We start from the raw sequence: 12,361 nt of genomic DNA, 5'->3' as shown, positions 1-12,361 counted from the left end.
GAATTCTTTGAAGGAATTTTTTTAACAAAATGAAGGACTGAGTTGTAGAAAATACCCCAAATTAGGGGACAGGAAAAGAAGACAGCAAAGGAAAGAAAAACAGAGATGGAGATAGAAGGCGGGCTAGATTAATTTAATGCCATAAAAAGTCAAGACAGGAAAAAATTTCAAGAAAGAAGGAATGCTCAATTATATCAAATGCTACAGAGGTCAGAGTAAGAAGTGAGAAAAAGATTGTTGGGAGTCCTCAGAGGACTCTGGGAAAACAATTTCAGTAAAATAGGAAAAATAGATTTCAGGGAGTTAGAATGAATATGTCTAAGTGAGGGAAAACAGGTACAGATCACAAATTTAAATATTTAGTCTAAGGACTAAATTTTGTTCAAAAGGTAAATCTTGATTTGGGTTGTGAAGACTTAAATTAGTGAAGAGGTTGAAAGAGGTGACAGGAAGAGCATGAACAGAAGCAGAAGGCTGGACTGATCACAATGAAGATACGAATAGGCAAGATTGAGAGGATCTTGAACGTCAGTCAGGCTGAGGAGGTATAATTGCTCCAGTAGTCAGGAAGACCTTGTACACTGCTGAGAGAGAGCTGACAGGAGTAAAGTGGTGTTTTAGATTCAATGTAGCATTGCAGGATGAGTTTGAGGAGAAAAATATTAGAAACAAAGAAACTAGCCAGGAGACTGCTGCAGGCCCTAGATTTGTTTGTATGGTACTGAGTGAACAGTTCTCAGGAAAGCAAAATTTACATTACTTACATTGCCTAATCCAACTTTACCTGAAGTCTGAGATGGTACTTTTGAATTTTCCTGTGGTTTTGTGCAAAATCCTCTCATCATCTTCAAATCTCCTTTTCTGGCTAGCCTGAGAGAAGGGAAAACTTCTCTTTCACATAATCTCAGACAGTTTCCTGGAAAAAGAAGAAGAAATATTTCAGAGAATTGAGTTTGAAACTGTCTTCAGAGGAAAAATGCCTACAGACCACATAGCCCATTTACAATGATACATAAGATTTGTTTAGTTTACAAAACATACTGAGTACATATATTATAATCAAATGTTTTTTATATCACATTTGCTTCCCAATTAATATTCTCACCTCATTTTACAAGATATCCTCAGCTCTTTGCTATCCCTGGCAATGTCATATGCTAACAATTTACATCCTCTGGATAAGGGAGTGGAAGAACCCATCTCTCCGCAACTTAGTTCACCTCTTTCAAAATTTACAAATAATTTACATTATATGATCATATAATCCAGTCAGACACTCCTCATTCCAAAATGGCTTTTCCCATTGAGAGAAGTTTTAGTAGGCTGTATCACTCTTGGAGACGTGATCAAGCAAGTGACCTAGTTTGACTAGAGGTAGCAAGGCAGCAGGACTTCAATAGGTCTATTGGGATCTCTCCTCTTTGATCCAGCTCCTTTCTGGCTAGCAACAAGAGAGTAGCCTCCCGGCTATGCTCCAGGCCTCTTTCCTTCTGGGTAGCCATGAGGGAGTAAGTAAGTTGTAAGACTGTCTTGGCTCAACTTTGACCTGGAAAATAATCCTTATTTACACCATGAAGTAAAAGCCTCAATTTGCAGCACTTTTCCTTTTCGTTCTCCTCTGTTATAAGTTCACATGGCCTTGTATCTGCATAATCACAACTGGGCCTAAAACAGGTACCAGCTGTAATCTATTGTCATTGATAAGATTTATTTGTTTGGTATTAAGTGAATAGTTCTAATAATCAATATGCTTGGCAGTTCAATTTCTACTATATTTATGTTTACTGTTATGCTATTTCTCATATTGTCTATATGCTGCTATTATTTCCCATTAAACTGCTCTCTTTCTGGAACAGAAATGTATAATTATTCTATGAGACTCAGTTCTATACATACTCTGTGACCAAGAGCTAAAGATTTTAAGACTCCTGGCACCCAAAAGATATGGAGTTCCGAAGACTCTCTAACTGCTGGTGGAGGTTAGAGGCTAACTAGTTAACTCCAGACAGCCTTCCTTAGACAAAGGAAAAGTTAAGAAAAACAAACCAACACAATGATGGTTTCTGACAGCATGCAATCACAACATTACTGCCATAATAATTTAAAAACAGATGATAATCTGAAACTCTATAGTTACTTGCATTATGGTACCTATGATGTTTGCTTTCACTTTATAAAATTAGGGTACAGGTCCTGTAACTTTTCCAAAGTAAATAACATTGTTTACAATTATTCTCCTTCTGATACAATTCAGAAAGGGTGTATATAGTGTAGGAATATAGGAAAGGAAAATCTGATGGTCTTTTAGTTTTAAAATGTTGCCTTCTCACCAAGTCCCATATGAAATACATTAGGGGTTAAAACAATCTTTTACTTCAAATGATTTTATTTGAATCATTCACCATCTAGCTGACAATAGTTATATCTGAGGGAACCACCTACTCTTCTAAATTACCCAGGTTTACAACTCCATTTATGACTCAGTGCTACCATAAAGCAGAAGGAATTAAGATCAAAAGTCCTTTTAGTAAATTGGAGGTGGAGTAAACCAAAAAGTAGAGAGGTGAGAATCAAATTCTAATAACTCTTCCTTCCTACTCATTTCCCTAGGAGGGAAAAAGAAAAGGAAATGGAAAGAACAAATGATTTTGCTGCTCACCTGAAGTGGTATAAGGTACTAATAAAGGTATTTTTCTTTCTTAATGTTTAAGTATTTAAAATATACCATCCTATAGTTTGAGTGGATTTTAAAAACAAATTAACATTGGAGCACTTTTATAAAGCACTGTACTTGGAGTATTTTGGATAGATAAATGCTATGATTGTTGTTATCACCATTAAGAAATTTCCTCTCAGCACCTATTCATAGACTATTAGCTTCTGGAGCTGGAAGGGACTTGAGAGATATCTAGTCCAACACTTCATTTTATAGATGAAGAAACCGAAAGGTTTGTGAAAGGTTGTGACTTGCCCAACATGACCAGGTAAATATTTGGGCAAGGATATGAACTCTGGTCCCAATTTCTGTGTTTCTATGTAAACTTAGAAAAAGTAATAATGTACTCATTCAGTGTAACTGTGATGAACTGAGGATAAGTTCTGTTCAATGTCTTCTTATCATTTGGTTCTGCAACTTAAAAAAAAATTAGTTTCTAAAGGGAATAACATGACTATAAATAAAATACTTCTTGATGCCTTAAGAAAGGCCCTTCACTACTTTGTCACACCTGGATACATGCAGCAGTAGGGCAGGCATCAGGAGGATTAGGAGTTATTTCAACTCCTGTGGTAAAGGCTCAGGAATGTAAAAATTCAGTATTTCCTACTACTGAGTAGAAAAAGCCTGAATCAGCAGGTGATCAAAAGAGTTAACTGCCTCCTGAGGAAGGGTCAGATGTTCCTGGTCATGTCCTACATTCTGGAAAAAGCAAGGGCAAAGGGGCTAAGATTACAAGGAAGTATTTATACTCTCTCAAAGAAAAAAGGAAAAGAGGAAAAAAGTATGAAGAAAAACTTCCACAGTGACTTAAGGAGTCCTATCCCTGTTTTATCAATGAGGAAAAACGGAAGCTCAAAGGTTACTGGATTTGCCTTTGTTGACAGCTCTTAGGAGTCAGAGCCAATAGTGGAAATCAAGTCTCCCAATTCCAGATTCAGCACTCTGCACTGCTACATACTGTCAGTTAAACCAAGTTAATTTTGGATGAACAAAGTCTGTGGGCAGGTTATAGCTAGAGTGGCAGAGAGATGAGAGGTGGAGCTTAACTAAAGTGTGAAAAGATAGAAAGAAAATTATCTTTACATTTCACATCCTCCCCTGTTCTGAAAGTATAGCCTCTTTACTAGATTTGTCTTTCTTTTTTAATGAGAGTATTATTTAGCAAAAATAATACTGGATCTGAGTCAGGAGGACAGGCCATGAGTCCAAAGCTTGCCTCTTAAGAGCAAATGAACTCTAAGGAACTCAGTTCAGCTCTCAATCTGTTCTCTCACCTGTTTTCATATGATCCACCTCACAGGACTGTTGTAAAAAAAAAAAAAAGCATTCTAGGGGCATCTAGGTTGTGCAGTGGATAAAGCACCGGCCCTGGCATCAGGAGGACCTGAGTTCTGATCTCAGACCAGATACTTGACACTTACTAGCTGTATGACCCTGGGCAAGTCACTTAACCCCAAATGCCTCGTGGGGAAAAAAAAAAGCATTCTATAAACTTTACAAGGCTATGCAAATGTAGGTTATTGCTTAAATATCCGAATTCAGTGGCTACTTGATTCCCAGTGAGCATACCTATTAACTTGCAGAAATGTGACTTCTTCCTTCTTGCCAAATATGGCAGCCAATGCTTATTCTAGGACAAATGAGCAAGGGTGGAGAAGCTATAAGCTCTATACTCAATCACAGTTTTATCATGTATAACAATATCTACTGGACCTATTAAGTATTGTTGTTTTTTTAAACCTTCAGGTGCCTTTTCAGAAATATTTGATTTTCAGAATTATTCCATTAAAGCAAAGCTTAGGTGCCCCACTTCCCCAGTCCCAAAGTGTTCTTTTCCTCCTTAAGTTTTCGTAAGGAATGTGGGAGCTTTCCTTTGTGGACTTAAGGATATTTTGCAAAGCCCTAGTAGTACATAAAACTATAATAGTAATACATTAAAAAGTAATACATAAAGCAGTTGATACAGCAGATGGAACACCCGTCCTGGAGTCAGGAAGTCTCATCTTTCTTAGTTCAAATCCAGCCTCAGACACTTACTAGCTGTATGACCTTGGGCAAGTCACTTAACCCTGTTTGCCCCAGTTTCCTCATCTGTAAAATGAGCTGGAGAAGGAAACAGTAAATTACTCTATTATCTTTGCTAAGAAAACCCCAAATGGGGCCATGAAGAGTAAAACACAACTAACAACAAATTATTATTGGAAACATAAATTACAAAGTAATAAATAAAGCAATAATAGGTCATTAATTATGACATGTTTACCTCACATAAAAGAAGGCATAAATAAGGTCTAACTACATTCTAGTTATAGTTTTTTTAAATGGTAAAGCTATTGATCTATTTTGCTGAATTTTTTCTCTTCTTCCTCATTTTCTTTTTCTAAAAATGTTTTGTTTTAAAGGATGGCTCTAAAGGAGGAGGAAGGATACAGGAAAAAATCTAGACTACATAACAAAGGTTATCAATAAAATTGATTTTTTAAAAAAGAAATGGTAAACCAATCATAGTTCCCTTCCTACTTTATAGTTCAGGGGAATTAGCCAGGGACCAGTAAATCTAATGTTTTCATATCTGATTTCATAATTAGGGAATCCTTTCCAATATGTCAGTTCAACTAACCAAAAGAGGTAGTTGCTTATGTAAGGATGTGACCTGGAAATTTTTACAAGTAACACAAAAACATAAGGATCGAGGAAGTCGGCAGTGGATTTTGCTGCCTTGTAAGATGTTTTCAGTCCAAGAGGTTTTCAGAGCACATGTGAGGACACAGTGGTAAAGGGACAAGGTAGGATAGTGGGGGGACTCCTACTCAAATGCTTTTTGACCTTGTCACCTTATCATAATGCAGGCCTACCTCACTAGGATTAGACTTTCTATGTTTATGTTCTATCTCCCTTGGTAGACTGTAAACTCATGATCGTAGATCAGAGACTGTCATTCCCCACCCCTGGTTTCGGTTAAACTGAAATTGTTATACCAATGGAATCCTCTTTATGAAATCTCAATGGGTGAAAATTCTACCTAAAAGACTATGTCAATGTCCTAGCAGACAACACTAGATAATAACTAGAGTTATTTCTGAGCAATGAAAAAAAGGAAAGGGCAAAAATTCCCATCATCTCATTTTTCATCTCAGCATTTGCATCACCCCAAGTATGCACCAGTTTGTAGAAAGCTAGTGTGATGCAGTAGACACAGCACTGGTCTTGGAATCAGAAGACCTAGATTCCCATACCAACTCTGCCATTAACTGAGTGTGACTTTGGCTGAGTCACTTCCCTTCTTTGAAGCTCAGCAGTTTTCTCACCTGTAAAATGGGAATGATAGTGCTTGTCCTAACTGACTCATAGGACCAGTAAGTGGACCTGCCAGGTTGAGAGGATCGAATGACAATATCCAGGCCTTAGAAAAGAGCAAAAGCCTATGTAAATGAAAGCTATTATCTTCTATAGATTGGAACATCAGTGAACCAGAGCTAGGACATCTTTCTTTTGGAGGACGTTTTCTTCATTTTTATCCCTTGCAAAGTGCTAACCATTTCAGTTCTGTTTTGTAACCTGTTTTTCTGTGATGGCCAAATAAGATAGAGAAACCAGCAAAATTATCCGTGATTATTCCCTTTTTGCCTTTGTATCTTCAATGCCTAGTACACAGCCTTGCACATTGAAGATACTTTATTGTTAGATGAACTGAAAAGGGGAAATTGACTGACCAAGCCTATCTTCAAAATTATACGTATTTTGATTTCACCCGAGTACTTTGTGAAATTGTAACTAAAAATATTCCTAGAAGATGACCTGCTCCCTTTCTGAAGCATTGGCAAAACACTCTAAACTTGCCTCCTCTCCAAACAGGCACATTGTAGTCTCTTCCATCATCCAGAAGGCCCCTAAGAGAGGGCAGAGCAGTCCAAAGGGAGAAACACTGCACAGAAACAACCCTAAGAATTCAAGATAAAGAAAGGAGTCCTTTCTCCCTTATCACACCTAAATAAATAAATAAATAAAATTCCTATTCTCCAACTTGTTTCTTGGCACCCATTAAATGACCAATGGAAGTTGGACAGCAACAGAAGCAAAAAGGTCCAAGAGAGAGCCATAACCTTTTCCTTCTCTGTGGCCACCTAGGCTAAAGGCAGAAACATCTTTCTTTTGAGTAAGAAGGGATTAGAATCTCAAGGCTGCTGGCCTTGGGACCCAACCACCTCAACAGACCAATCAGGATAGAAGGCTTCCTGAGAAGTAGTCTGAATTACTATGTTTGAACTCGGTATCATATTGACTTAAACTAAAACGGCATATTTATCACAGCACTTCAGTTTGTACACTGCTGACTCAGGCTCACCTTTCTTTTCTCCAGTATTCTCTTGAGATCCTCCTCTAACTGCTGTAGAGATTTCCCCTTAGTCCTGGTACCTACCTCCAAGTATCATAAATAGCAAGACACCTGACACCTAACGGGTCCCTTTCTAAAGCCTTTTTCTAAATCTCCAAAATGTCTCTAAAAAGTTTAAAATTTTATTAATTTAACATCCCAAAGAAATTCAAAATGACAACACAAAGTTGCAAATATATTAGGGAAACGGAGGTGCTAATTAGTTCAAAAAAATTAAGTACAAATTAAACAATACAGTCTTAGGTGGTGGTTTTACATTTCCTTTTGTGCTGCCTGTGATCCATGAAGCTGTTATAAAGGGCCCTCATTAAATGATTCAGTATAAGTAAGTACATACATTTACTGGAAACAGAATATGTCTCACACACACATCTCACTATTTTTCAAATGTACATGCTGTTATGAATAGTGAAACAAATATATTTATTAGTATTATTGAATTCATAGTAGATTGTCATTATTATGTATTTTCTCAAAGATACTAAAGGCATAACTACTATGATGTTGGAGTCCTACAAACTTAAAAGCTGGGGAACCACTGGTGCAGTTGAAAAGAACACTGGATTTGAAGTCAGAGGATCTGGGTTTGAATCCTAGCTACCAGGCACTTACTACTTTATGTAGATGTGGATATAGTAACAGCCTTCCTAGGCCTTCATTTCCCAATTTGTAAAATAAGGTGTTTGGACTAGACAGCAGTTCCCAACCTGAAAGTCTCAGATTTGTGGCAAGGATTTTCTATGAATCCACATTTTCTTAGTCAACAGATAGTTACTGTACAATTACAATAATGGGAAGATAGACAAAATTTTTGAACACTAAAGGGGGTCCTCATCCTGAACTAGGTGGGAATTACTACAGAAGTTGATCTCTGAAATCTCTTTTTTCACTTCTACATCTATGACTTTATGACCTATAGCCTATAAACTACAGAAAGGGCTCTGTATAATTCTACATGTCACTACTGTTTGTGAAAGCCTTGCCAATCAGATTTACCAATCTTACTTTCCCCTGAGATAATTTTTTAAAAATAACTTCAGTTTAGATTTATTTTAGAGGATATTGGAAGTAGATATTGGAAGTTTTCATTTCTAAACCTTTCTGGTTAAGAACACTAACCAAATCATAACTCATACAAAAAAAAAGACATTTAATTAGCTTAGATATATAATTCATTATCTTTTCATGCTGCTATCAGAAGTTGGCAAGATTCAGGCAGAGGAATCATATCCAAAAAGTACAGCAGAAAAGAAAGAAAAAAAGAAAATGTGTTAGGGGGTGGAGTGGAACCTGTGAACATGTAAAAAAAAAAATTAATATGACCCATACAGTTCATTTTGAGAAGAGTAAAAACAAACAGTTACATATGCATGAGTAATTCACATAAACATGAATTACTGGATCCTAATACCATATATTAAGAGGTAGATGGCACCACAGAGATCATCTAGTCCATCCTTCTTACTGAGATAAGAAAACAGACCTAGAGAGGTGAAACAACTTGCCTTAAGGACATACAGGTAATTGGCAAAAATGCAATTCAAACTTGGCTTGGTCAAACTTGGTCACCCCAAATCCATGGATTCACTGTGCAACACGGCTTCCTTGTCACAGCTATGCCTATTACACTTGGTGGTCAAATTTTTCTTACTGAGCCCCTAAATTGGACACCAGAGGCTTTCTAAATCTAATTTTTAAAAAAATCACATTCAAATATGTTATGTGCTAATTATAAAACAACTCCATTGAAAAATAAAGTGAAATCAACACTAAAGGCCTGCATTAGAGAAGTAATTATAGGTTCTATGTAATCATATCAAAAAGAAAACTAACCATTCAACACAATAAAGAAGATTGAAAGGAAATATTAAAGATCAGCAATTCTGAATTAGATTTTTTTAAAAAGCCTCAGAAGGACAAAGTTCTTGAGACATTTCAGATCAAGAATTTTATTTCTGTGAGACACAATAAAAAAAGAACCCTTCAACCCTAAGGCAGAATGAAGGTGCATCCATTCCCAGCTTGCACTCACTCCACAGACCCCGCTGCTCTGAGCTGCTACCTCTTTCTTGTTAATACATTGTGGAGTTCAGAAGAGGCCTTGCCAAGCATGTCTCTTATTGCTACAGTGATCAGGGAAAAGGAGCTAGTCCTGTAGCCAGACTTAACTTTGACCCCTCTCTACCCAAAAAATCCTCCATGTCTCCAATTCTACCCTACATTTGGTCAAGAAGTTGCAGAATCTCTCACAGTCCTTCACAATTCCAACCTTGGTCACAATCCAAGTTTGGGATGAACGATCTGCACTCCAGAACAGATACAGAAATGTACATACACATAGAAAATCCAAATTGGAAAGGTCCTGAGAGAGTCAATTTGATTCAATAAACTTGGGTAGGGTTTTGGGTGGCAATAATTTTACTGGTGTAAGGGTACACACAATGAGGACACTCCCTCTATCAATTCAGTTTGGCAAAGGTTCTGTAATTTATAATACTTCAGATACATAATTTCACATTTAGAAAGAAAAATACTGCTAAGATTGGTACTTCCTTATGGAACTCTTTATTCCTACTGTATGGAACACTAAGGTACCATGGAGAAATGTAGGCAATGCTGATCTAGTTCAATTCATTTATTTAAAGATAAGGAAAATGAAGTTCAGTGTGGTTCAACAATTACATATGGACACAAACATGTAGATAAGAGAAAGGCAGTGTGGGTTAGTGAAAAGAGGGCCTAGATGATCTGGGTTCAAATCCAGTCTCTGGTACACACTGGCTGTATGACCTTGGAAAAGACATTCTCAGTGCTAAGGATAGACTTCTCAGGCAACTGACATGGTTAAAATTATTATTGCCTAACAGTTGTAGATCTACAGAAAAGGAGTTACTTCACTGGCAAATTCTCTACACCCATAAAATCACCGGTGAGGCCAAAAACACCTAGAACACCTGGTTACTTTTCTCCATGGCACAGGGTCAAGAAGCCAAAGTCAGTGAGTCAGTCAATAAACATTCATTTAGTGCTGACTCCTTGCTAAGCACTGGGGGACACAAAGGCAAAAGCAGGGCCTGCCCTGCTATAAAGGAGCTCAAGTTTTATTGGGGAAGATAATATGCAGCGTGTACATACAAGGGATATACTGGAGATAATCAACAGAGGGAAGGGGCACTTGAATTAAGGAGATCAGGAAAGGTTTCCGGTAAAAGGTGAGATTGTAGTTAGGACTTAAAAGAAAGCCAGAGAAGCCAAGAAGTAGAGATGAAGAGAGAGCATTCTAGGCCCAGATAGGAGATGGGGTATCTTGTCTGAGGAACACCAAGGAGGCCAGTGTCATTGGTGGAAGAGTATGTGAGGGGATGTAACATGTAAGAAGACTGGGAAGAGAGGAGGGGCAGCTTATGAATGTGTAGTAGAGGATTTAATCCTGGAGATGAGTGTTAGGGAGCCACTGCTGCAGTTTACTGAAGAGTGTGTTTTTGTGTGTGTGTGTGTGTGTGTGTGTGTGTGTGTGTGTGTGTGTGGTGGGGGGGGTGGGAGTATGAGATGGTCAGACCTGTGCTTTAGGAAGATAACTCTGACAGCTGAATGGAGGATGGGCTGCAGGGAAACCAACCAGCAGGCTATTGCACTAGTTCAGGAATGAGGTGATGAAGGCCTGAGTCATAGTGATGGCAGTGTTAGGGGAGAGAAGAGGGCACATTAGAGAGATGCTATGAAGGTTAAATCGACAGACTTTGGAAACAAATTGGAAATGGAAGGTGAGAATGAGGATTCAAAGATGACACTTAGGTCAAGAGCTTGGGGCACTGGGAAGATGGTGGTGACCTGCAATAACAGAACAAGTTTGGAAGGGAAGAGAGAGTTTGGGAGGAAAGAAAATGAGTTCAGTCTGGGATATATTGAGTTTAATGGGTCTACATGATATCCAGTTTGAGATGTGCAACAGGCAGTTGCAGGTGGGAGAATGGAGGTCAACAGAGATGTTAGGAGGGGCAGCTAGGTGGCATAGTGGATATAGCACCAGCCCTGAAGTCAGGAGGACCTGAGTTCAAGTCTGGCCTCAGACCAAACACTTGACACTTACTAGCTGTGTGACCCTGGGCAAGTCACTTAACCCCAACTGCCTAAAAAGAAAAAGAAAAACAAACAAAACAAACAAAAAAAAACCCAGAGATCTTAGGGCTGGATGAAGTAGATTTAAGAATCATCAGCATAGAAATGATAACTTAATTCATGACAGTTGACGAGATCACCATGTGAAATAGCAGAAAAAAAGAGGGCCCCAAGGACTACCCATGACTAATAGGCATGACCTGAAGAGAACTAGGAGACAGTAATGTCATGAAAACTTAGAAAAGAGTTTCAAGGAGAGGTGATCTAGTGGCAAAAGCTGCAGAGAAGTCAAGAAGGATGAAGATTGGAAGGCCAAAGCTACATAACAGGTGTCATGGATACCTTTGTGTGTCCCTTTTTCTTAATAAATGCATGTTGACTAACTCTCATCACATTTTAGCTTTCAAATTCATTAATGAAAGGCTCTAGCTTCTGTGAACTGGAAACTAGACATGAACAGTTGAATTTCCCATACTGCTCATTACAATAGAATGTAACTATCTTGAAAGGTTTTGTATTTGTGTCCCTAATGCTTGTTTACTGAAAACTAGGATTTCATCTACAGTACCTGTGTGTGTGTACATATATACACATAAATACATAGATGTACATAAACAAAAATACTCCAAAGAGTAGAAATTTCTATATACTTTGCACATCTCCTATGGTGCCTAGCAATGCTAAGCACATCGTAGGCAATCAAATATATGTTGAGGTTAAGTAGGTATATGGAGGGGAAAGAGGGAGAAGAGAAAATGAGCGAAGGTAGGTGACTAAGTAGGAAAAAAGTAAAAGTGGAAATTAATTAGGTGACAGAATATGAGCTGGAAGATGGTGAAGCAACTTCTAGGATATTAGATACAATACTTCAAAAAATCATATTAAATTCAATGTTTCAATGTAGCAGCTTACTTCTCTGTGACATATACTCTTCATACTAGGTTATAAAGACTTTGGACTGACATTTCACTGGTTCACATTTTGTTTGCAAATTAATGATTGCTCCATGGCTGGAAAGAAGCCAGCATAAGCTGTGAGTCCAGAGAAAAAAGAAATTGGAGCGTGGGAATCATTGCTCCCAAAAGGAAACAAAAAGGTGAAAAACTACTGGAAAAAACTTCGAGGCA

General features: G+C 37.9%; 1 protein-coding gene across 1 annotated transcript in view; it reads right to left on the bottom strand.

The window, feature by feature from the left end:
• FAM162A (family with sequence similarity 162 member A) overlaps window positions 1–12,361 on the bottom strand; it is a 41,981-nt gene that overhangs the window by 17,141 nt on the left and 12,479 nt on the right. The window contains exon 2 of the mRNA XM_027845272.1: window positions 785–916. Within this exon, the coding sequence (XP_027701073.1) occupies window positions 785–916 (132 nt within the window). The remainder of the gene's footprint in view (window positions 1–784; window positions 917–12,361) is intronic.

The sequence above is a fragment of the Vombatus ursinus genome, unplaced genomic scaffold (assembly GCF_900497805.2).
Source record: "Vombatus ursinus unplaced genomic scaffold, bare-nosed wombat genome assembly UNPS02014959.1, whole genome shotgun sequence".
Taxonomy (NCBI): Eukaryota; Metazoa; Chordata; class Mammalia; order Diprotodontia; family Vombatidae; genus Vombatus; species Vombatus ursinus.
Note: the sequence above shows the minus strand (reverse complement) of the source record. Positions and strands in the feature narration are given on the sequence as shown.